This window comes from Tetranychus urticae, chromosome 2 (genome assembly GCF_039701765.1).
Source record: "Tetranychus urticae isolate SD_2017Ah chromosome 2, NJAU_TeUrti_SD_1.0, whole genome shotgun sequence".
Lineage (NCBI taxonomy): Eukaryota > Metazoa > Arthropoda > Arachnida > Trombidiformes > Tetranychidae > Tetranychus > Tetranychus urticae.
The window spans coordinates 22439969-22462246 of record NC_142959.1 but is presented as its reverse complement, the minus strand read 5'-3'; the positions used below and the strand labels follow the sequence as shown (position 1 = coordinate 22462246).

Here is a 22278-nt window from a genome sequence, read left to right as displayed (position 1 = left end):
TATGGATTTGTTCAATGTAAGGAATGTTTCTTGAAATAAACTTAATTAAACTATCAAAATTAAATTGATTTAAAGTAATAATGAAAATAAATGTCGATTTTCATTGATAATTTGAATGTTAGAACTGCCATCTAATGAAATTTTTTGCAACAATTTTTTTCCAAATTTTATCTTTGTTCATAACCTTAAGCTGGTTTACTGGGGATCAGCGTATTAAAAAGTCTTAAAGGATTAATCTCTTTGAATTAGTGAGAAGAAATTAGGTTTATCTTAATTATTGCTGTTTGACCATTGCTGGGCCTCCCTTTAGGAAACAACCTAGCCACCATTTCATCGATAGGGAAATATGACTGACACTGATCACTCTGTCCAGGTGGATTCAAGAAGTGGTGAAGAGACATCATCAGCAGCTCCATCATCCACACCAACAACATCAACCACCGCCAATAATTTAACTACTACTATCACAACTTCAACTGTAACTACTCCTTCGACATCCACCAGTTCCGGAAACAGCGGGGTTAAAGTCAAAAACAAAAGTGATGATAAGCAAGACTCATCCTCAGAACCACCAAAAAAATTTCAGAAAACCAATCAGCAGCAATCTGTTAAAGGAAGGCAAGTTGATAAATATTTTGATCAATTATTTACTTTCTCTAATATTTCTGTTTCAATTTTATTCTCCATTGTTTAGAAATCAAAATAAAGTTGGTAAAAAGCACCATCACCACCACCACCATCATCATCATCACCACCATCACCATCACCAATCTAAAGTGGGCTCTAATAGTAGCAGTAGTAGTAGTAGCTCATCATCAATCAATAGTTCAGCGGCTGGACGTAAACAGCATTCAAGCAGCTCTTCATCAGGTGAAGAAGACTTAGTTATTGACCATAAAACTGAAGATGAAGATACAACACCATCTGCTCCGACTAGCACTTTTGAAGCACCCTCAGAGTCAACAACATCAGATGCTGCTCAAAGTACAACAAATGCAGATACTAACGTTTCTTCTGCATCGAATTCTAATGGTGTTAAATCGGGAGCAACAACCATGACAGTATTAACAACTTCCAGTAAAGATAATAATTCTAGCAATGGTGGTAACAATGGTATTAATAGTAGTTCTACCAGTAGTAATATTAATCCTGCTTTAATTAACCAAGGTGACCATAGTTATAGTGCACCCAAAGTGCCGCCTTTAAAAATTGTTATTTCATCACTAGCCGGTAATGGATCATCTTCTTCCTTGCCTTCAACATCATCATCAAATGTTGAAAATCAAAAAGTTACCTCATCCAATGGTGCAGTATCCAACTCTATAACCTCTAAAAATGTATCTTACGTAGTATCCACTTCATCAGTCTCAAATTCTAATGAAGACTCGAAAGGAGATGAATCTACAGCAAAAAATTCCTCATATTCTTCCTCACCATCTGCATCTAATATGTCTTCCTCAACAACCACCTCTACAACAGCAACTACATCAGCTTCTTCCTCTTCTTCCTCCTCAAATCAGCACCTATCATCCACTTCTAATTTTTCCTCGTCCGGGCGTGTTACACGGAGTAGTCAAAGAGCTGCACAACAGCAACAAAATAAAAACTGTGAGTCCAGAGAAACATCATCGTCTTCATCCAAACAAGAGACAGACGATAATCGTAAAGGTATCTTATCCTCTTCTACCTCTAATTCCTCAGGTAAATGTGATTTCAAAGAAAGTTCCGACTCTCAGAACAATTCCAAGGAGGGAAAAGAATCAAGTAAAGAAGGATCTTCTAGGAAAAGAAAAAACCGTCACAAAGGATCTTCAAACTCATCTAATTTTTCTAAAAATAATTCATCTACCGGGTCTAATGCGTGTTCACATAGATCAGAGGATAGAGGTAGTGGAATTGACAGAGAAGACGATGACAATGAATCGACTTCATCTTCCGCATCGGGAGGCTTAGATAATAATGTTTCCAAAAGTGTAAATAATAACGGGTCTGATGGATCTGGATCCAATTCAACTGCTCAACCTAAAGATTCCACCTCTAAAGAATTTCAAATGCCCTCCTACAATTGTTATCATATGTATTTGAATATTAGAAAACAAATTGATAAAAAGCGAAATCAATTGGTACCGGTACATCCTAAACCTCCCCAAGGTTTCAAGGATTATCTCTTAAACAAGGCATCTTACCTATTAGAGGGTAAAATTCCACCTTTATCATCATTGTCATCATCGATAACAGCCACAACTTCATCATCTTCATCATCATCCCAAATGTTATTTATATCAGGAACGGCGGTCTTACCACCCCCTTGTCAACCACCCGCGAATATACAAAGTGGAAGTGAATTGTATCAATTATTTATTGAACAAGAGAAAGTTCGTCATAAATTGCGTATGCAACATATGATTGAAAAAGACAAACTGCGTTTATCAGCAGAGCAAGAAGTTTTACGAGTTCATACAAGAGCAGCATTAGCATTAGCAAATCAAAGTCAACCATTATCTTTTTGTACAATTCTTAAAGATGAAGAAATATATAATACGATTGAACCTGAAACCGATGCAACCAATGGTGATTTATTAAGTGGTTCATCAACTAGTAATTCAAATAGCAACTCAACTCGTACCAATGAATATGCTCGAGCATCGTTTACGATATCATCTGGTAATGTAGCATCTTCAACTGATCTCCATACACTTACCGGTAAATACACATTCACTTCTAGCTGTTTTATAGCAATGTTTGCTCATCATTGTGTTTTTTGTAAATGAATGAAATCTAATATTTTTTACATATAATCTATCTCTACAGGAAGCACCGAAAACCACGGCTCAAGATCAAGGTATAATGGACGTCTTTTCTCTCAATGGTTACAAGACATTGATGATAAATGGGAAAAGATTAAAGAGTCAGTGTTACTGCGGCAACGACGAGAAGCTGAATCCCTTCAAGCCATTCAAAAACTAGATTGGGAATGGAAAGGGAAAGAAACTGGTTATTATGATCCTAAAAGCATTAGAGTGATTAATATTGATGATTGTTGTGTTCCATTAGTAAAAGTTATCGACGATTTTGATCTCCTTCCTGTTTGATAAACAGTATGATTTTGAGGCTCCTCTAACGCTTAAATACAATCCGTCCTGGATGAATCCATAAATGACCTGGGTGATCAGTCAATCAATGTGAATAAATTATTTTGTCTCCAAGTGAATTTTTTCATCTAAACTTGGAGAAATAATTTTGTTGAGATTTGTTGAAATCATGAGAACGCAAGGCTGATCTGGATTTGGATTAATAAATTGTTTCGGATCGATAACTAACCAAGTCCGTCTTGGGCCTGGTGAAAGTAATCAGTTTGAACAATGATCTGATTACCTGGTACATATAATCATTGGCAAAGTGTGGATTTTTCCTCTTTCAATGCAACGTTGGACATCTTCCAGTTGTTATACCTCAAGTGACCAAGAGTAAATATTGTGAATATGGATATTGAGCTGAGAAAGAAAATGTTAAACCTTTAACTTGACTAAATTTTTGATTCTATTTCCCATTGGTTGCCAAAATACTAACTGTCATGTTAACTTTTATATGTATTCAGTTGAGTAATCCAATAATCATGAAATGTCCACTAAAAGGTAATGGTTGTCGTAAATATCGGACACAATCAAACTTGCTAGGTTTGATTAAAAGATGGTAACTTGGAATCAGCGTAATCTTGGACGACTTCTACATCCATCAAGATCAAATAGTGAACGCTACTCAAGTGAAGAAGAGAGAAATTAACGAAAAATATCCAAACAATTAACATCATGTAAAATCTACTTTATTTCGCGTAAATCTTGTGTAAATAACTTGTTATCAATGAACTATTATTGCTTTCAACCGTTAATCAATCATTTTTTATTTGGATTGATAGAAAACTTGGATTTTATTTTGATCTTACAAAGCGAGCGAAATGCAAATTTTAACTTCAATTATAAAAATCAATTCAATTCAATACAAATATGAATTGAAACATTGGAAAATGTTGAATCAAATTGACATATTTGGAGGCCTTTTAATTCGTACATGATTCATCAATATGATAATCCTTTGATCGGACATTCAAATGATTCCAACAGTTTCTCCTTGTTCAACGTGAACTTTCCTTGGTGGACTTGATTTCGAATGAAACGATAAAAATGCAGAGAAAACAAAATTAAATCAAGAAATGGATTTTTCGATGAAAACCAATTATTAAACGGATTTTATTTCGATTGATTGGCTGTCTTGTTTTAATTGTACTCCAATCAATCTTGTTTCAATCTTACCTCAAGAATTAAACTGAAAATACCTTTTAAAGCTCAATGCAAAGCAAGAAAATTTTTTTAATCATTTGTAATCATTACGGAATCAACGATCAGTTGTCGAGTTTTTTTCCTCACTCAATTCAATGTGATTAAATAACAGAATAAATGATTGATAGGGATTAACTTTGCTGATTGTCGGGCCTCAAGTCAAGAGTTTTTCAAGCTAACAAGACGGAAAAGTATCAACTGTTGCTTTACAAGCAGCCTTTTAAACCAACAATTGAGTTAATTTTTTGAGAATCCAAAATCTAAAATCTTTTCTGGAATTTATTCATAAAGATTAATTGTAAATAAACTGTTGATCAATTTGATGGTTGATCATTATGACCTGTATAAAGCATATAGAATGAGATTACCTCTTTGGAGCGAGAGACCAATATTTTCGACTTTGGACCAGCTTTTCAGATTCTTCCACAGTTTGAGGTAAAACGCGATTCTGAGTTTCAGGCAGAAGAGTACTAAAAGCAGCAGCAGTCAAGTCAATGATTCCCATGCAAATTAGAGGAATGTTGCTTCCATATTTGCCCAGATGAATAATGTATGGTATGAATATGGATCCAGCCGAGAGAACGAAATACGAAACTGAAAGTCCTTGGTTACGTATCACAGTGGGCAACATTTCCGAACCATGAAGACTTGAAACTATGTAACCAATGGTTGCACCCATTTTACCCATCATTGAGAAAAGAGCGACTCTAACCAAATCACTTGGATCAATCATTGAGCAAATGGTTAAACTGATTCCTGCCCAGGCAAGGCATAAAGATAATGTCCACCTTCGCCCTAAACGACTGTCCATCAATAGGCATCCAATAATAGAGGCAATCGGTTCAACTGAAACCAACAAGAAATAGTTGAGAAACTCGTTTCCCTTGAAATTTCGTATATTGTAATGAAGTCCAGTGTAGGCAACTTCCGATGCCAACAGTGAGAGTGCATTGAGTGCCAAAATGAAGAGGATTGAACGGTTGAAAAATTGGCTGCACAAAACCTTTACTTCATTAGTTTCGGTTTTACTATTAGACTCAAACTTTCGTCCAACTTCCTAAAAGAAATTAAAAATAAAATTCAATTTCAATTTCAACTTGCACGAAAAGGGTTTCAATCCTAAAAAATTTCCAATTGAAGCGCAAAAATTTGTCTCTTCCATAATTTTTGACTTAATTCAACAGATTTTTTATTGTACTCAAATCTTTTGTTATTTCCAGCAATAAATCAATAAATCAAACCCAAACTCAATCCAAGTTATTTCATGTAAAAATAGATTCCAAATATTTATCTAAACCTTTGATAACTTGTCTACTTTCCTTTTCCATAAAATCCTGAATTCACAACTTACAATATTGCTCAAAAATTGGTCAAAATAAAGATTCTTTTCACTTTTTCAAGCTTTCATAAACCCAATATTTCCAGCTAACCCAATGACCAAATGACTTACCCTTATATCGAGAATCAATCGTTCATCAACTTGGATTCCATTTGTTTTTGCAACCTTTGATAATATGCTATAAGCTTTACCATATCGCTGAACTGAAATGAGCCATCTTGGTGATTCGGGAATTAATCTGTAAATCAGATAGATTTATAAAACTCAATTTGAAAAGGTTGAGTTTGATTTTTGTCACTTTAACCAAACATTACCTTGACATTACCAGTGCAAATGAAACAACAACAGTTGAAATTAGACTCATGTAATACCAATGAGCAGTTAAATAAGCAGCCAAGGGAAGAGTTGCTAATCCACAAGCAAATGAAATGCTCGATATAAGTGACATTTTGGTTCGTCCTTGCGGTCCCATGATTTCAATTGCTATTCTCAAAGGTAAGAAAACAAGAAAGCAACCTTAACAACCTTAACAACAATTTTTGCGACTCTCATCTCTTCGGAATAAAGTGCGTTTGATTTTCGCTGTAAAAAAGTGTCTAATTGTCTTACCAAGAACTAAAGGCATTTGGTAACAAGCATTGGTTGCCAAACCATGAACAAATCGTAATAAAATGAATGGCAGTACACCTTTAAGCAGGGTTGGTGATAGAGTTGATATGAAACTTAAAGTGATTCCAATCATGTAAGCAATTTTCCTACCAAATCTGAAATCCAAAAGAGAAAGGTAAACAAATTTATCGTAAAACTTGTTCATTACTTCAATTGTAAATTATCGCTATTAATCCTTCAACACTCCATACTTATCTATCATGCTTAGCGATTAAATAAAACCTAGACCAACTAGAGTCGACTTATAACACCAGTTCGAGCGTTTTTCCCAGACAAAATGGCAAGACTTTCAATTGTCTTGCAACAATTTTTGGGTTAACCAGACTTTTAGTCTTAAAAAGGGCAAACCAAGTCTGGTTTGTTGAAGGGTTTAACTTGATAAGTTGATAAGCATATTTACCGATCAGCAACGTAACCCAAAGTCGGTGTACCAACAAGCTGACCCAAACTGATCACTGCCAATGCCGTTCCCACCAAATGATCATTATCACAGACTAAACTATTCTGAAATAATTAGAAAGAAAATTTGATTATTCCAATGAAAATTTACCCTTTTCTCATTCTTCACATTACCAAGCTTTTAAACAATCACAGCTGAATTTTATATTTATTTTTATGTCTGATAAATTATTAGTAATAATTCCTCAATTGATTCATTTGGTTCCTTGAAAAATATTGACATTTATTCAGAAATTTTATCCTGATGATCAAACAACGATCAAATATCAAGTAAATATTTACATTCCATAAAAACATCGAAAGTAATTTAGTTATTAAAAAGAAACATTTCATGAGAAGAAAAGATTGAAATATTGAATTGATGAAAACTGATTGTAGGAAAAATAATTGACATCCAAATGTCCAATAGTTTGTTAGGAAATTTTTCACGATGAGATGTTGGGAGATAAAATTGTTCATCATCAGGTTTTCATTTCTATCAATGAAGATAACTCAGTCTCATCTCAACTGCAAGTACTTGTAAAGATTGGCACTTTATAAGCTTTGATGAGCGTCTGTAAGCTATTGAATCATTTGATTATCAACTTTTGCAATTGACTTTGCCTTTATCGGCTGATAAACTTCACGGATATGCATGGTATGGATAAAGATCAATTGCAAGAGTTATGAAACTGATTTAACAGCTCAAACCTAAAAGGCTAAATTCAATTGAAAAGATAAAAAATTTTATTTCGCTCATTTTGTGTGTTCATTCCCAAGTTTTCGTTACAAGCCTTCATCGTGACTCTTGTTCATCTTCAATTATCTCGTTCATTGAATCCTTCATTTTAGCCGGAAAACCATTTTCACATTTGAAACTGTCAATGCAATAACTGATGTTAGTCACTCACATTTTATCACAATTGGGCCCATGTGCTATTAATTAGATTATTGGTTTTCTTTTCGCAATTAAATAGAAAGGGAAATGAACAAGGACACTTTATTCAGTCAATTTAAAAATTATGAACCTTTTCTTTTCTATGTCGATAAACTCAGGTCGACTCGTTTCATGGCTTCAATTAATCACAATTTCAATCTTTAAATAGCTTGGTTTGAATTCAAAGCAGCAAAGGCCAAAATAACAGAAGACAAAATAGCAAAAGCAAATGAGCAAACAGACAATTTTTGATTATAATTTAAATAATTTTCTGACAAAGCGTTCTTTTTTGGTTGTGAATTGATTCTGAACTTTTCTGGTATTATTAGACTTAATCTGTGAAAAAAGTTCGATCTAACAGAGAGTATCTCAGATCAAATTTCTGTACTTTTGCTCGACTCAAATTAATCGAGTTATTTGAACGATTCCTATTTTTTCTTATTCCCATTCCCTCAATCATTTGAAAGCCGAAAAATAACTAATTAATAATCAAATTCTGGTTAGATATCAGTCTTTTAACGACTATTTTGACGATGGTTTTGTTCAATTTTCATTGCTTTTTATTCTGATTCCTTTCAATTTGAAAGAGGCTAAGGATATATTTTGGTTTTGTTTCATTTTGAATTGATTGTAACATGTTTTTGTCAATGAACAAAACGAGACTTTAAAGCCTTTTCATCGATTGTTGCTTCGAGTTTTTCCCGTCTCTTCATTGTTAATTGTTCATCTGGCATCGATAAAACAATGAAATATTGTTATATGTTCTGGATCAAAAGTTTCACTGATTTCATACTTTATTGTAACTGATCTTGACAAACCTAAAGTGCTGATAGAAGCAAAATTTGAAATTGCCTCTGGAAATGCATGTGATTGAAGCGACTGTTGAATAAATCGATCGACTGTTAATCCATTATTCAAAAGGTTGACTACTTTTTACCACAAGTTTAACTTGATTGATTTGCTATTGTTAATTTCAAACTTATGTCAATATGGTTAACTTGCATGATAGAGATAATTCAGCTGTAATTGAAGCCTGGTAAAATTTACAGGTTAGTCTTGAAAGAGAAACACTTTAAATTGAATGGTTAATCAAATAAGAAGGAAAAAAATACTTAATATATTTACATGAGTAACAAAAGTTTCATGGTAATTGGTTTTATCAAATATCCATTTGTCACATTTATTGGTTAACGAGGTAGCTGAAGTGTTTACCGAAGTGAAACATTTATCATTGTCGGTAAAGTTGGATGAAGCAAACAGTGAATCAAGCTGAATATCGGTGTAATTACGTGAATCAACATAATGAGTGCACACATGGTTTGGACTCGAGACCATAAATATTGTGGTCATGCTTAACCAGGGAGTGATGAAGGCTGCTGGAACCAGAAAAAGGTAGACAAAAAATTGCTGGTAACGTCCATATTCACCCACTTTAACCAGAATATCTTCAAACTCCATTTCGCTTCCTTTTCACCGAACAAAAAATCCTTCTAATTACAGTAAACACTTATTTTCATGGTTTCACTCCAAACAACTGTTTAAATTGTTTATAAGCTGATGACGAGTCACAAAAACTGACGCAAAATCACAATATTTACAGTCGGACCTTTTTGGTGCTTTTAAACACTTGTTGGACAAGCCTTTATCATTTGCAGTTTCAGCTCTTCAACACTTTTGTTCAATTGTTCACTTGACAATACAATGGATTTCCTTATTACATAAAACGCTGTAAACGTTGACGACAATTTTACTGACCTTCAACGGATAAACAAAATGTATTTACGTATGTTTGTTAACAATTTGAGATGAAAAGTGAAACTAAAACCGTGAAAACAAAAACTGTAGCTCTTCAAATGGTGATCAAGTTGGTACAACTATATCAGTCAGGATCACAAGTGTTTCAACTTTTTTCTTTCATCTTCAAACTTATCATCATTGTGATCTCGATAAAAAAAGCGAAATCTCTTTCTCTTCCTTCTTACAATTATCCTTTCATTTTTATTTAGTCTTCAATCAATTTCAAATGCTTTACATTTGCCTCTTCAAGTTTACCCACAAAGCGAGGATACTCAACCAGCTCACAACCCATTTTTAGCACAACGGTTTTGATTGATTTTTATTGATATTATTTGCTTTCCTCAGTATTTACAATTTATAATGTAATTTGCCATATTTTTAAAATTTTCACATTCGATGGCAAAATATGTTCCATTTACCTTTCTATTTGGATGCAATAGATGGGTATTTGTTTATTAATTATCCATTTATTTACAACAGTTAATGTCATTTTTTGGTCATTAATCACTGATTCAACTGAATGACTGAATTGAATCTGAATTTACACTAAAGCTTCTCTCTGCATTTAATCAAACCTAATTGCTCTCGAAACACCAGAAAAACTCTGAAAGTATTATTTGATCACACGATTCCCGATTTCCTTGAAAAGCTGTGCAACCAGAAATTGTTATATCGTTATGAACGAAATGTAAGCTAAATTTGGACATAAATAAAACCTAATATTTAATATAAACCTAGAAAGACGTTAAAATGTTTTGTAATTTAAAAAATTTGTGTGATTTGAAGATGAAAATGTAATTTATATTTAATAAAATTTCAAAATTTTCCGAATTTGAATTCAATCAATTTATAATACTAATTCAATGCTCATTATTGCGGAATCATTGCTTATTACATTTACTACTGCCACCTATTATCATTCAAGATTATTAAATTATTTGTATTTTTTAATTAATTGCGATAAGAAATGTTAAGCATTGAAAAGATATGCTAAATGAGCTAGTATTGATAGATTAGGACTTGGAAAGTTAACTTAATATGAACTCTTTAAGTCGAACCCCAAATTATAAAAGTTTTGCATTCAATCTAAGTTAAGTGAGTTGGATAAGTTAGAAGGAATGAAATATGCAATTTTGTATTATTGTTTTAATAGTTTATTAAAAAATTAACAAAAAAATTGGAATATTTAAATTATATTTTAGGCAAATGCGAAATTCAATGGTTAGAGTCATGAATGTTAATCCATCAGCTTCAAGGACTGGCAAGGAATTGACAAATTGATAAACATGATTTATAGTCGTTAGATGCCCAACGTCAAGCCCGGCTGAGTCCATCAGTTAGAGATCAAATGCCAGATAAATTGATACCATTCAAAGAGAATGAGTCTTTAAGAAGCCCATGATTGATAATTGTTAAGAAATTAAATCGTGAAAGTTGTTCGAAAGTAACGATCATTCACCAGAAAAATCATTAAAGATCTTACTCGATCTCGGCATAGACTCCTGTTGCAAAAATAAAAAATTCATTTATAAAGGCGGTATGCGTCATTCGGTGTTAACAATTCTGAATACAATTCTAAGTTATGCTTTAGAATAAAACTTACCTGACTCAGAATCCATACTGTAATAATTTTCGAGTGGGAAAGGCCAATTTTTAGCACAAAATTCAGCAGATTTAGTTTCAATCAAACCAATTTTGTTGGAGTTAAGAACCATAGTGGGGTAAGGAATAGGATCGCTTAGGTTCCAGGGCAACCATTCTTGATGAGAGATTTGTGGCGGCTTACTGTGCCAAAGGAGAAGGTCAATTAGTGCATTGAATAAAGAAAAAAATATATGATGAATAAGAACTCACTGACCCATCTTTGGCAAATTTTGTCCAAATATCCATCATGAGAAATGACAAAACAACATCTTCATTTTTGAATTTATCAAGTTTGTTAAATGGGTGACCAAAGACCATGGGGAAAGTGTCAGCGTGAGAAGCAATATTAGACATCCATTTAGCTTGACCAGAGACTGAAATAAGAGTATGGGTTGGCTTCTGTGTTTGAACATAACCATAAACATTTGGAACGCCACTAGCGATCAAATCTCGACCAGTTGCATAAGTCGGACAAGTAAAAATTGAGTCACCAAGAGCTTGGGTGACAGCTAGCCTAATGGAATCAGAGTCATCAGCTGACAAGGAAGCTAAGTATCGTTCTGAGTAGAAATCGATCAATGTTTTACCGAAAAGTTTGCCAAAAATGTACTTAGCGTGAGGAATAGTCAAGTTAATTGGATTCAATGGATGAAAAGTAACCATGTCTTTCATCAACAACATGAAAGCACCTTCATTAGCATTAGTACCCAATAAAACATTGATATTAGGATCAACTGTGTGGTTAGAAACCAGTTCTTCTGCACGGTGAGGAAGGAATTCGCCGTCAACTGTTGGCCAGAATGTCAACCTGTCAGCTTCAGGGAATTGTCCAAATCGATAATTTGATAAACATGATTTATAGTTGTCAGATATACAGCCAATCTTGCTAGTAAAGTTTGCGACTAAGCCTGGCTGAGTCCATCGATCCAAGTCATAGATTGAACCACTTTGCATAATGGCATTTGTGAACAATCCTTTCGATTGTGGACTAACAAGGTGAGCTGAAACTGACATAGAGCCTGCTGATTCCCCGAAAATTGTAACTTTATTAGGATCTCCACCAAAATGTTCAATATTATCTTTAACCCATTTTAAAGCTAATTGCTGATCCCAAAGACCCATATTACCAGGAACACCAGCTTCAGGTAATTGAAGGAAACCCAAAGAACCCAAACGGTAATTAATAGATACAATTATAACATCTTTTAATCCGGTTATTGGTGTACCGTCATGTTGATCTGGAGTGTTAGCTGAACCATAATTGAAGCTACCACCATGGATCCAAACCATAACTGGACGTAACTTATGTTTCTTGCCATTTTGTTTATCTTGAAAAGCAGCTTCTGTCGTGAAAACATTCAGAACCAAGCAATCCTCGTTAAGGTGAAGCTCCGTGTTATAACCAGGGAAGATTGGCTGCATACAAGCAGAACCCCATTTGTTCACACTCAACACTCCATTCCATGGTTTCTTTGACACTGGTTTTTGAAAACGTAATTCATTCAATGGAGGTTCAGCGAACGGAATCCCCAAAAATTGGTAAACTTTAACACCTCTAAAATCAACTGAAGTACCTCTTATTGATCCTGAAGATAATGTTAATTCAGGCTCTACATTTTCTGATATTGTTTGATGAGATAACTGAAGAATGAAAAGGAAAAGGAAAATAATTGATGTTGACTTCATTGTAGCTTGTAAACAGTCGCTGGCAAATGCAATAATTGACGTCTTCTCTACCTCTTCTAACATTTATACTCTTCGACTTTGATTTATGAATTATTTCGATAAAATCTTCCTTCACATTCTTAGTGCACACTTTGGTTGTTGTTAATTGGAAAACACTTGATAAAATCTCCCGAGATCTCCCAATCCATAATAAGCTGCAATGTAGTTATCTAAAAAGTTGTTGTACTTAAAACTCGTCTCTGTCTGGATAAAGTTAAGCCATTATCACTTGATTATGAGTTCACAAGTGTTGCACTGAAATGGAGTTTAATTTGAATAACTCTCCTGGCTAACGGTTACTTCCGGCACTCATTCTCCTCATGGATTCCTCGTCTAATCACGAAAGAACTTTGTTTTTCGTTCTGTTTCTAGGTTTTTCTTAGTTCCGAATCATTGCTTTTACATTTACTATTGCTATCTATTATCATTCAAAATTATTAAATTATTTTTATTTTCTAATTAGTTGCGATAAGAAATGTTAAGCATTGAAAAGATATGCTGAATGAGCTAGTATTGATAGATTAGGACTTGGAAAGTTAACTGAATATGAACTCTTTAAGTCTATGAATTGAATTGATCAAGGAATTGACAAATTGATAAACATGATTTATAGTCGTTAGATGCCCAACGTCAACCCCGACTGAGTCCATCAGTTATAGATCAAATACCAGATAATTTGATTCCATTCAAAGAGAATGAGCCCTTTGAAGCCCAAGCAGAAGTTAAACAACATGATTGATAAAAAATAGATTCTGAAAGTTGTTCGAAGGTGGTGATCATTCACTAGCAAAACCATTAAAGCTCGTCATGATCTTCCACCATCTTGGCATAGACTCCTGTTAAAGAATGAAAAGTCCATTGAAAAAGGAGTTATGAGCCATTGGGAGTCAATAATTCAAAGTTATGCTTTAGACTTACCTGTTTCAGAATTCAGGTTGTATTGTTTTTCGAGTGGGAAAGGCCAATTTTGAATACAAAATTCAACAGATTTGGTTTCAATCAAACCAATTTTGTTGGAGTTGAGAACCATACTGGGATAAGGAGTAGAACCGCTTAAGTTCCAGGGCAACCATTCTCGGTGAGAGATTTGTGGTGGTTTACTGTGAAGGAGAATAACAATTTATGAATATTAAATGAAGAAGCAGCTAAAATGATAAAATAAATTCACTTACCCATCTCTGGCAAACTTTGTCCAAATGTCAATCATGAGAAATGACAAAACAACATCTTCATTATTGAATTTATCAAGTTTGATAAAAGGGTAACCAAAAACCATTGGAATATCGTCAGCGTGAGAAGCAATATTAGTCATCCATCCAGCTTGACTAAATTCTGGTACAAGAGCTTGGGTTGGCTTCTGCGTTTGAAAATAACCATAAACATTTGGAACACCACTAGCGATCAAATCTCGACCAAATGCATAAGTCGGACAAGTAAGAATTGTGTCGCCAAGGGCTTGGGTGACAGCTAGCCTAATGGCATCAGAGGCATCAGCAGGCAATGAAGCTAAGTACCGTTCTGAATAGAAATCGATCAGCTTTTTACCGAAAAGTTTACCGATAATGTACTTAGCGTGAGGAATAGTCAAGTTAACTGGATTCAATGGATGAAAAGTAACCATGTCTTTCATTAACAACATTACTGCTCCTTCATTACCAACAGCACCCAATAGAACATTAACATTAGGATCCACTCCATGGTTAGAAACGAGTTCTTCTGGGTGATTTGGAAGGAATTCACCGTCAACTGTTGGCCAGAATAACAACCCATCAGCTTCAGGAAATTGTCCAAATCGATAATTTGATAAACATGATTTGTAGTCGTCGGAGGTACAATCAATTTTGCTTAAAAAGTTTTTGACTAACCCTGGCTGAGTCCATCGGTTTATATCATAAATAGAGCCACTTTGCATGATTGCGTTTTTGAACAGTCCTTTCGATTGTGGACTAACAAGGTGAGCTGAAACTGACATTGAGCCTGCAGATTCACCGAAAATCGTTACTGAATTAGGATCTCCACCAAAATGTTCAATATTATCTTTAACCCATTTTAAAGCTAATTGCTGATCCCAAAGACCCATATTACCAGGAACACCAGCTTCGGGCAAATGAAGGAAACCCAAAGAACTCAAACGATAATTCAAAGATACAATTATAACATCTTTCAATCCAGTTATTGGTGTACCATCATATTGACCTGGAATGTTAGCTGAATCAAAATTGAAACCACCACCATGGATCCAAACCATGACTGGACGTAAACTATTTTTCTTGCCATTTTTTCTGTCTTGGAAAGCAGCTTCTGTTGTGAAAACATTCAGAATCAAGCAATCTTCGCTGATGGGAAGCTCCATGTTGAAACCAGGGAAGACTGGCTGCATACAATATATTTGCATCCATTTGTTTACACTCAACACTCCATTCCATGGTTTCTTTGGCACTGGTTTTTGAAAACGTAATTCATTCAATGGTGGTTCAGCGAACGGAATCCCCAAAAATTGGTAAACTTTAACACCTCTAAAATCAACTGAAGTACCTCTTATTGATCCTGAAGATAATGTTAATTCAGGCTCTACATTTTCTGATATTGTTTGATGAGATAACTGAAGAATGAAAAGGAAAAGGAAAATAACTGATGTTAACTTCATTGTAATAGCTTGTAAACAGTCGCTGGCTAATGCAATAATTGATGTCTCTCTTCAAACAGCTCCAAAGAGTAATTTAAGTTAGCCCTTATCTCATTTCTCACCCTTTACCTCGTCGTGCTATCTCTTGCTCCTCTTTGAACAGCTCCGATGTATTTTGATAAAATCTTCCTTCTCATTCTTAGTGCACACTTTGGTTGCTGTTAATTGGAAAACACTTGATAAAATCTCCCGAGATCTCCCAATCCATAATAAGCTGCAATGTAGTTATCTAAAAAGTTGTTGTAGCTAGAAACTCGTCTGTGTCTGGAAAAAATTAAGCCATTATCATTTGATTATGAGTTCACTAGTGTTGCACTGAAATAGGGTTTGATTTGAGCCCCTCTTGTGGCTATGGGTTACTTTAAACACTCATTTTTGTCATGGATTCCTCGTCTGATCACGTGAAAGAACTTTTTTTGCTTCTGTTATAGATTTTGGATCGTTCTGTTTCTAGTTTGTTCTTTATTCCGATTTTTCGGAACAGAACAAAGAACTATTTCTCCTGGCGCTGGAGTAAAAGGCAATAAATCACAACATGTATGTTGCTTTTGCGTGTATCGTGGTGTTTTGCTTGCCTGAAAATTATGTACCTACAGGTATTTGCTAAAAAATCTTCCATAGACAATATTCTCATTGCTTGAAAATTGAATTTTGTGCATTTTGTCCAGTAAAACAATGATGAGCGTAAATATGAATTACTTAAGTATTGGTAAGAATATATCTCAACAGAGATTTTGAGTCAAAACACGGAAATTGAGAATAATATGCAAAATTCCAACTGTGATCATAGTTCTCAATTCAGCCAATTTATCTTATTCGTGTTTCTTGTCCTCACGATTGCTTACAGATGCAGTTATAACTAATTCATCAAATCCAATCTCCAGAGGAAGACCTACAAGAGCCGACAACATCACTTAACCGCCAATGGCCAGAAGCATCTTATTTGGTACCCAACTTTTGGCATGTCTAACCTACTTTCAAGACACACATAGATGATGAAGAAAGCTCATCTTATAGGAGGTTAATAATGTTAGATGCTTCCAAAAGTGTAAATGATACCATATCGAAAGACTCTGGATCAAATTCAATTGTTCACTTAAAGATTTCCACTCTTGGGGAATCGCGAATATTATTGAAGGCAATCTTTAACCATGGATATCAATGTGACTAACTACATAACTGTTGTCCATTTATCTTGTTTATCAATCAATAGTTAACTCTTTTACATGTTACAATAATTTCCTTCGCGTTGAGTGAAAGTGAATTTGTACTACTACTTCACTCTCCATTTAATCAAACCTAATTACTCTTGAAGCACCAGAAATGCTCTGACAGTATTATTAAGTTCTAGGGCAACCATTCTCGGTGAGAGATTTGTGGAGGCTTACTATTTGAAAAGAGAAGATGAAATAAGGAATATTGAAATAAATAAAATGATGGATATAAATATACAAACCAATTTTTGTCTGAATGTCCATGATCAAATCTCGACCAAATGCATAAGTCGAACAAATAGGAATTGTGTCACCAAGAGCTTGGGCAACAGCTAACCGTATGGCATCAGAGTCATCAGCAGGCAATGAAGCTAAGTACCGTTCTGAATAGAAATCGATCAGCTTTTTAACGAAAAGTTTACTGATAATGTACTTAGCGTGAGGAATAGTTAAGTTAATTGGATTCAGTGGATGAAAAGTAACCATGTCTTTCATCAACAACATTACTGCACCTTCATTACCAACAGTACCCAACAAACATTAGCATTTGAATCCACTGTATGGTTAGAAACCAGTTCTTCTGGATAATTCGGAAGGAATTCACCGTCAACTGTTGGCTAGAATAATAACCCATCAGCTTCAGGGAATCGTCCAAATCGATAATTTGATAATCATGAGCTTTATTGGTTAGATGTACAGCCAATTTTGCTTGAAAAGCTTTTTGGCTAACGCTGGTTTGGTGCATCGGTTTATAGCATTGATAGAATCATCGGGCATAATGGCGTTGTTAAACAATCCTTGTGATGGTAAACTAACAAGGTGAGGTGAAACTGGCATTGAGCCCACATATTCCCCGAAAATCATTACTTCGTTGCATCTCCACCACACGATAATTAATAGATACAATTATAACAGCTTTTAAGCCGGTTATTGGTGTACCGTCAGATTGACTTGCAGTGTTAGCTGAACCACAATTGAAACCACCACCATGGATCCAAACCATGCCTGGACGTAATTTATTTTTCTTTCCATTTTTTTCTTGTCTTGGAAGCAGCTTCTGTTGTGAAAACATTCAGAATCAAGCAATCTTCGCTAAGGTGAAGCTCCGTGTTGAAACCTGGGAAGACTGGCTGCATACAAGCAGAACCCCATTTGTTCACACTCAACACTGCATTCCATGGTTTCTTTGGCACTGGTTTTTGAAAACGTAATTCATTCAATGGTGGTTCAGCGAACAGAATCCCCAAAAATTGGTAAACTTTATCAACTCCAAAGACAACTGTAGTACCTTTTATTGATCATGAAGATAATGTCAGTATACTATAGTACGGACATAGCAATGATAGAATAACATAAAAATCAGACAAAAGCATAGCACAACTATTTTAATATCAAAAGCACACATCAAAGGATATATGGTACAAACATAAGCAGTCCAAAGGTAGTTGTAATAAGCCGTGTCAATTTTTTCGCTTTCTTTCCTTTCTCTGTCTTTTTTATCTAGTTTTTGCTGAAATCGTTAATGTTACAGATCAGATAGCAGATGTAAAAAGCCAGAATGATCATTGATAACATGTTTATTTCTGAGAACTTATAACAAACTATTAGCAACTTTAGCAGTTAGCAAGAGAAAAGTTTAAACAGTATCATAACAAACAAAATTGCGAAAGTTACAACGGAAATTTTTTTAAACTGCAATTAGATAATCTGATAGGTCTATTAAGATAAAGACATCGCTGATAGACTTTAGGGTAAAAATGTTATGGCTAATTTTTATCCAAAACAAACTTTGCGTTCAAAGTTCAATCCAACGTAGACAACCAGAGAGTAGAAAAAACAATTAGTTACATCCTCACTAGTGTATTAACTCTATTCAATTGCAGTTTTAATTCTCAGTTTATGTCTCACTACCTGGTTAAGTGAAGCTACAATTCAAGTTAGCTTGACATTTTTATTTTAACGTATCACACACGCCATCCTGAGATTTGTTCTAAATTTTTGTAAAATTGATCATCAATTTCTGACCCTTTGAACAGTTAAGTTTTTTTTGCGTTTATTGTTCCAAAACTTTTATTAATTATTTATCCTACTACTTTCATTCACCGTCATGGCCTTAGCTCATGTACCATCTGGTAATCAGCAACTTCTCCAGCAGCGTGCAATATTACGTACTCTTCGTCGAGAAATGCAAGCTACACGTAATGGGTGGATATGTAATAAGGGTAATCCCCGACTATGTGAGCTCAATGTTTCCAATTTACCTGGTGGCATTAACGACCCTAACATCGAGACACAGCTTCACCTTGAGTTAATTCTAAACAGACTGCCCAACTCATACCGAAAAGTTTCTTATGTAATGTACCAACGTGAGTATACTACCATTGGAGTATTTAATAATCGATACAAGCCAGAAATAGCGTTGTTAATTAATTCACACCAGCCTACTTGGACTGTGTCAAATCCTGTGTTGCGTCCAGCTCGGATGTACTTCTTCGCACGTTCACCTACGGACAACAACAATTTACCCGGTTTCACTAATACTTTGATTAGAATGAACCATTTGGTGAACGATGGTGTAACGCGTGTTACGGATATTCGACTCGGGCCTAATGAGGACACGCGTATTACTCTAGCTGTTAGTCAACAGAATCGTAATCGGTTACTGAATTCTGAGGGAAGAATTGTGTTTTTTAACAGAACCGCTCTTATATATGATGATCTAGGACTTGTATGTTGTTCTCGCTGTTACTCATACGATCATTCTACTGATCAGTGTACTTCTGGCAATGTTAAGTGCATCACTTGTGGTGGTCCTCATGATGGCGAATGTCCGTTTCAGCGTTTTCCTGGATTACGACGATGTGCTAGTTGTCCTTCTACACTCGCTGAAAGCCATCATACTCATTCGCAGAGGTGTCCTTCATTGTTACGTCATGCTTCTCTCTTAGCTAACAGAGTTGATTTTCAATACAACTGGCTGTTGATTCCTGTGTGCCCTACCCTCTATTAGTATACCATTAAGAACTACTCTTATTATTCTAATTTTCTTTGTAATCACTATTGAGGCCCATTGCTCCATTTAACCAAATTATGCCGAATTATGTAACAGAGTGTATCAGGCTCTTAATGTTTTTCTAATTCTAACAATAAAGTGATTTCAACTGATTTAAGATGGTTCTAAATGGAATTTATTTTTGGTGCAAACGTATTTTGTTCAGTGTGTAGCACCACACCCAAGTTATGCTTTAGAATAAAATTTAATACCTGTTTCAGAATCAATATTGGGCTTTTTTTCGAGTGGGAAGGTCAATTTTTAATAAAAAATTCAACCGATTTGGTTTCAATCAAACCTATTTTATTCAGAGTTTAGACCAAAGTATGGTAAGAAATAGAATCACTTGCGTTCCAGGGCAACCATTCTCGGGAAGAGATTTATTGTGGTTTACTGTTTCAGAGAAGATCAATTATTGCATCGAATGAAGAAAAACAAAAATGATAAAAATGAATTCACTAACCCATCTTTGGCAAATTGCGTCTGAATGTCAATCATGAGAAATGACAAACAACGTCTTCATTTTTTAATTTATCATGTTTGGTAAATGGGTGACCAAAAACCATGCGAAAAGTGTCAGCGTGAGAAGCAACATTAGACATCCATTTAGCTTGATTAGAGACCGGTAAAACAGCGTGAGATGACCTCTGCGTTTGAACATGACCATAAACATTTGAAACAACACTAGCGATCGAGTCTCAACCAAATGCATAAGTCGGACAAGTAAGAATTTAGTCATCAAGTACTTGAGCAACAGCTAACCGAATGGCATCAGAGTCATCAGCTGACAATGACGCTTAGAACCGTTCTCAATAGAAATCGATCGATTTTTACCGAAAAAATGTGAAAAATGTGATTTTGCCAAGAATGTACTTAGCGTGAGGAATAGTCAAGTTAACTGGATTCAATGGATGAAAAGTAACCATGTCTTTCATCAACAACATTACCATTACATTACCATAACATTGTACCTTCATTACCAACAATACCTAATAAAACATTGATGCGCTGATCCAAGCCATGATTTGACACAAGTTCTTCTGGATGATTTGGAAAGAATTCGCTGTCAACTGTTGGCCAGAATTTTAACTCATCAGCTGCAGGGAATTGATTGAATTGACAATTTGATAAACAAGATTTATAGTCATTAGATGTACAACCAATTTTGCTTGAAAAGCTTTTTGGCTAACGCTGGTTTGGTGCATCGGTTTATAGCATTGATAGAATCATCGGGCATAATGGAATATATTTTTGAACAGTCCTTTCGATTTTGAACTAACAAGGTTAGCTGAAACTGACATTGAGCCTGCAGGTTCACCAAAAATCGTTAATTCATCAGGATCTCCACCAAAATGTATAATATGATATTTACCTAATTGCAAAGTCAACTGCTGATCCCAAAGATCCATGTTACCAGGAACACCAGCTTCGGGTAATTGAAGGAAGCGTAAAGAACCCAAACGATAATTCAAAGACACAATTATAACATCTTTAAATCCGGTTATTGGTGTGGAGATTGATTTGGAGTATTAGCTGAACCAAAATTGAAACTACCACAATGGATTCAAACCATGACTGGACGTAACTTATTTTTCTTTCCATTTTTTCTGTCTTGGAAAGCAGCTTCTGTTGTGAAAACATTCAGAATCAAGCAATCCTCGCTGATGGGAAGTTCCGTGTTGAAACCAGGGAAGATTGGCTGCATACAAGCAGAACCCCATTTGTTCATACTCAACACTCCATTCCATGGTTTCTTTGGCACTGGTTTTTGAAAACGTAATTCATTCAATGGAGGTTCAGCGAAAGGAATGCCCAAAAATTGGTAAACTTACAAGACGTACAAGAACAATAAAACACAACATGTATATTGCTTTTTTGATGATTTTTGATCGTATATTGATTCTGTTATAGATTTTGGATCGTTTTGTTTCTAGTTTGTTCTTAATTCCGATTTTTCGGAACAGAACAAAGAACTATTGCTCCTGGCGCTGGAGTAAAAGGCAATAAATCACAACATGTATGTTGCTTTTGCGTGTATCGTGGTGTTTTGCTTGCCTGAAAATTATGTACCTACAGGTATTTGCTAAAAAATCTTCCATAGACAATATTCTCATTGCTTGAAAATTGAATTTTGTGCATTCAATCAACCTTCCGTGTCATTAATGGGCTTCGCAATACCACCGATATCAAATTAAGGATTTGTTTATAATTTAGAGCCGAGAAAACAAATCAACCTTAAAATGATCATCCATATCTTTACAAGTGTCTTAGAAATTGAGGTTCAATTTGATCCAGAATCCAATTGAACATGTTCATTCCACCGAATCAACTATCCAGTAAAACAATGATAGGCGTAAATATGAATTACTTAAGTATTGGTAAGAATATATCTCAACAGAGATTTTGAGTAAAAACACGGAAATTGAGAATAATATGCAAA

At 34.8% G+C, this 22278-nt stretch overlaps 4 protein-coding genes and 2 pseudogenes across 6 annotated transcripts; 1 reads left to right on the top strand and 5 right to left on the bottom strand.

Annotated features, from left to right (window-relative positions):
* The first annotated feature begins 197 nt into the window (after nucleotides 1-197).
* On the top strand, nucleotides 198-4347 carry LOC107368926 (uncharacterized). Of its 2 annotated transcripts, XM_015936817.3 has the most exons (4): nucleotides 198-618; nucleotides 695-1608; nucleotides 1702-2703; nucleotides 2812-4347. In XM_015936817.3, the coding sequence occupies exons 1-4, from the start codon at nucleotides 347-349 to the stop codon at nucleotides 3090-3092; spliced, it is 2469 nt and encodes an 822-aa protein (XP_015792303.2). In that variant the 5' UTR covers nucleotides 198-346; the 3' UTR covers nucleotides 3093-4347. The 2 variants fall into 2 exon arrangements, with proteins under 2 accessions (XP_015792303.2, XP_015792302.2); XM_015936816.3 differs by having other exon boundaries at nucleotides 695-2703.
* On the bottom strand, nucleotides 3870-9551 carry LOC107368931 (organic cation transporter 1). Its single transcript, XM_015936821.3, has 7 exons — nucleotides 8846-9551; nucleotides 6746-6849; nucleotides 6286-6440; nucleotides 5991-6159; nucleotides 5788-5914; nucleotides 4706-5394; nucleotides 3870-4156 (listed from the first exon to the last, which is right to left on the bottom strand). The coding sequence occupies exons 1-7, from the start codon at nucleotides 9176-9178 to the stop codon at nucleotides 4105-4107; spliced, it is 1629 nt and encodes a 542-aa protein (XP_015792307.2). The 5' UTR covers nucleotides 9179-9551; the 3' UTR covers nucleotides 3870-4104.
* A 1097-nt stretch (nucleotides 9552-10648) lies between these two features.
* Nucleotides 10649-13006, bottom strand: LOC107368976 (acetylcholinesterase-1-like). 2 transcript variants are annotated; one of them, XR_016198421.1, is made up of 3 exons: nucleotides 11372-13006; nucleotides 11121-11302; nucleotides 10649-11019 (listed from the first exon to the last, which is right to left on the bottom strand). XR_016198421.1 is itself a non-coding variant. In XM_015936887.3 (3 exons), the coding sequence occupies exons 1-3, from the start codon at nucleotides 12908-12910 to the stop codon at nucleotides 10997-10999; spliced, it is 1740 nt and encodes a 579-aa protein (XP_015792373.2). In that variant the 5' UTR covers nucleotides 12911-13006; the 3' UTR covers nucleotides 10649-10996. The 2 variants fall into 2 exon arrangements, 1 of the variants encoding a protein (XP_015792373.2); XM_015936887.3 differs by having other exon boundaries at nucleotides 11376-13006.
* Nucleotides 13007-13422: 416 nt separating this feature from the next.
* Nucleotides 13423-15571, bottom strand: LOC107368977 (acetylcholinesterase-1-like). The gene is made up of 3 exons (XM_015936889.3): nucleotides 14059-15571; nucleotides 13805-13986; nucleotides 13423-13722 (listed from the first exon to the last, which is right to left on the bottom strand). The coding sequence occupies exons 1-3, from the start codon at nucleotides 15531-15533 to the stop codon at nucleotides 13682-13684; spliced, it is 1698 nt and encodes a 565-aa protein (XP_015792375.2). The 5' UTR covers nucleotides 15534-15571; the 3' UTR covers nucleotides 13423-13681.
* A 1195-nt stretch (nucleotides 15572-16766) lies between these two features.
* Nucleotides 16767-18159, bottom strand: LOC149094137 (acetylcholinesterase-like; annotated as a pseudogene).
* Nucleotides 18160-20146: 1987 nt separating this feature from the next.
* On the bottom strand, nucleotides 20147-21952 carry LOC112539560 (acetylcholinesterase-like; annotated as a pseudogene).
* Between the last annotated feature and the right edge of the window lie 326 nt (nucleotides 21953-22278).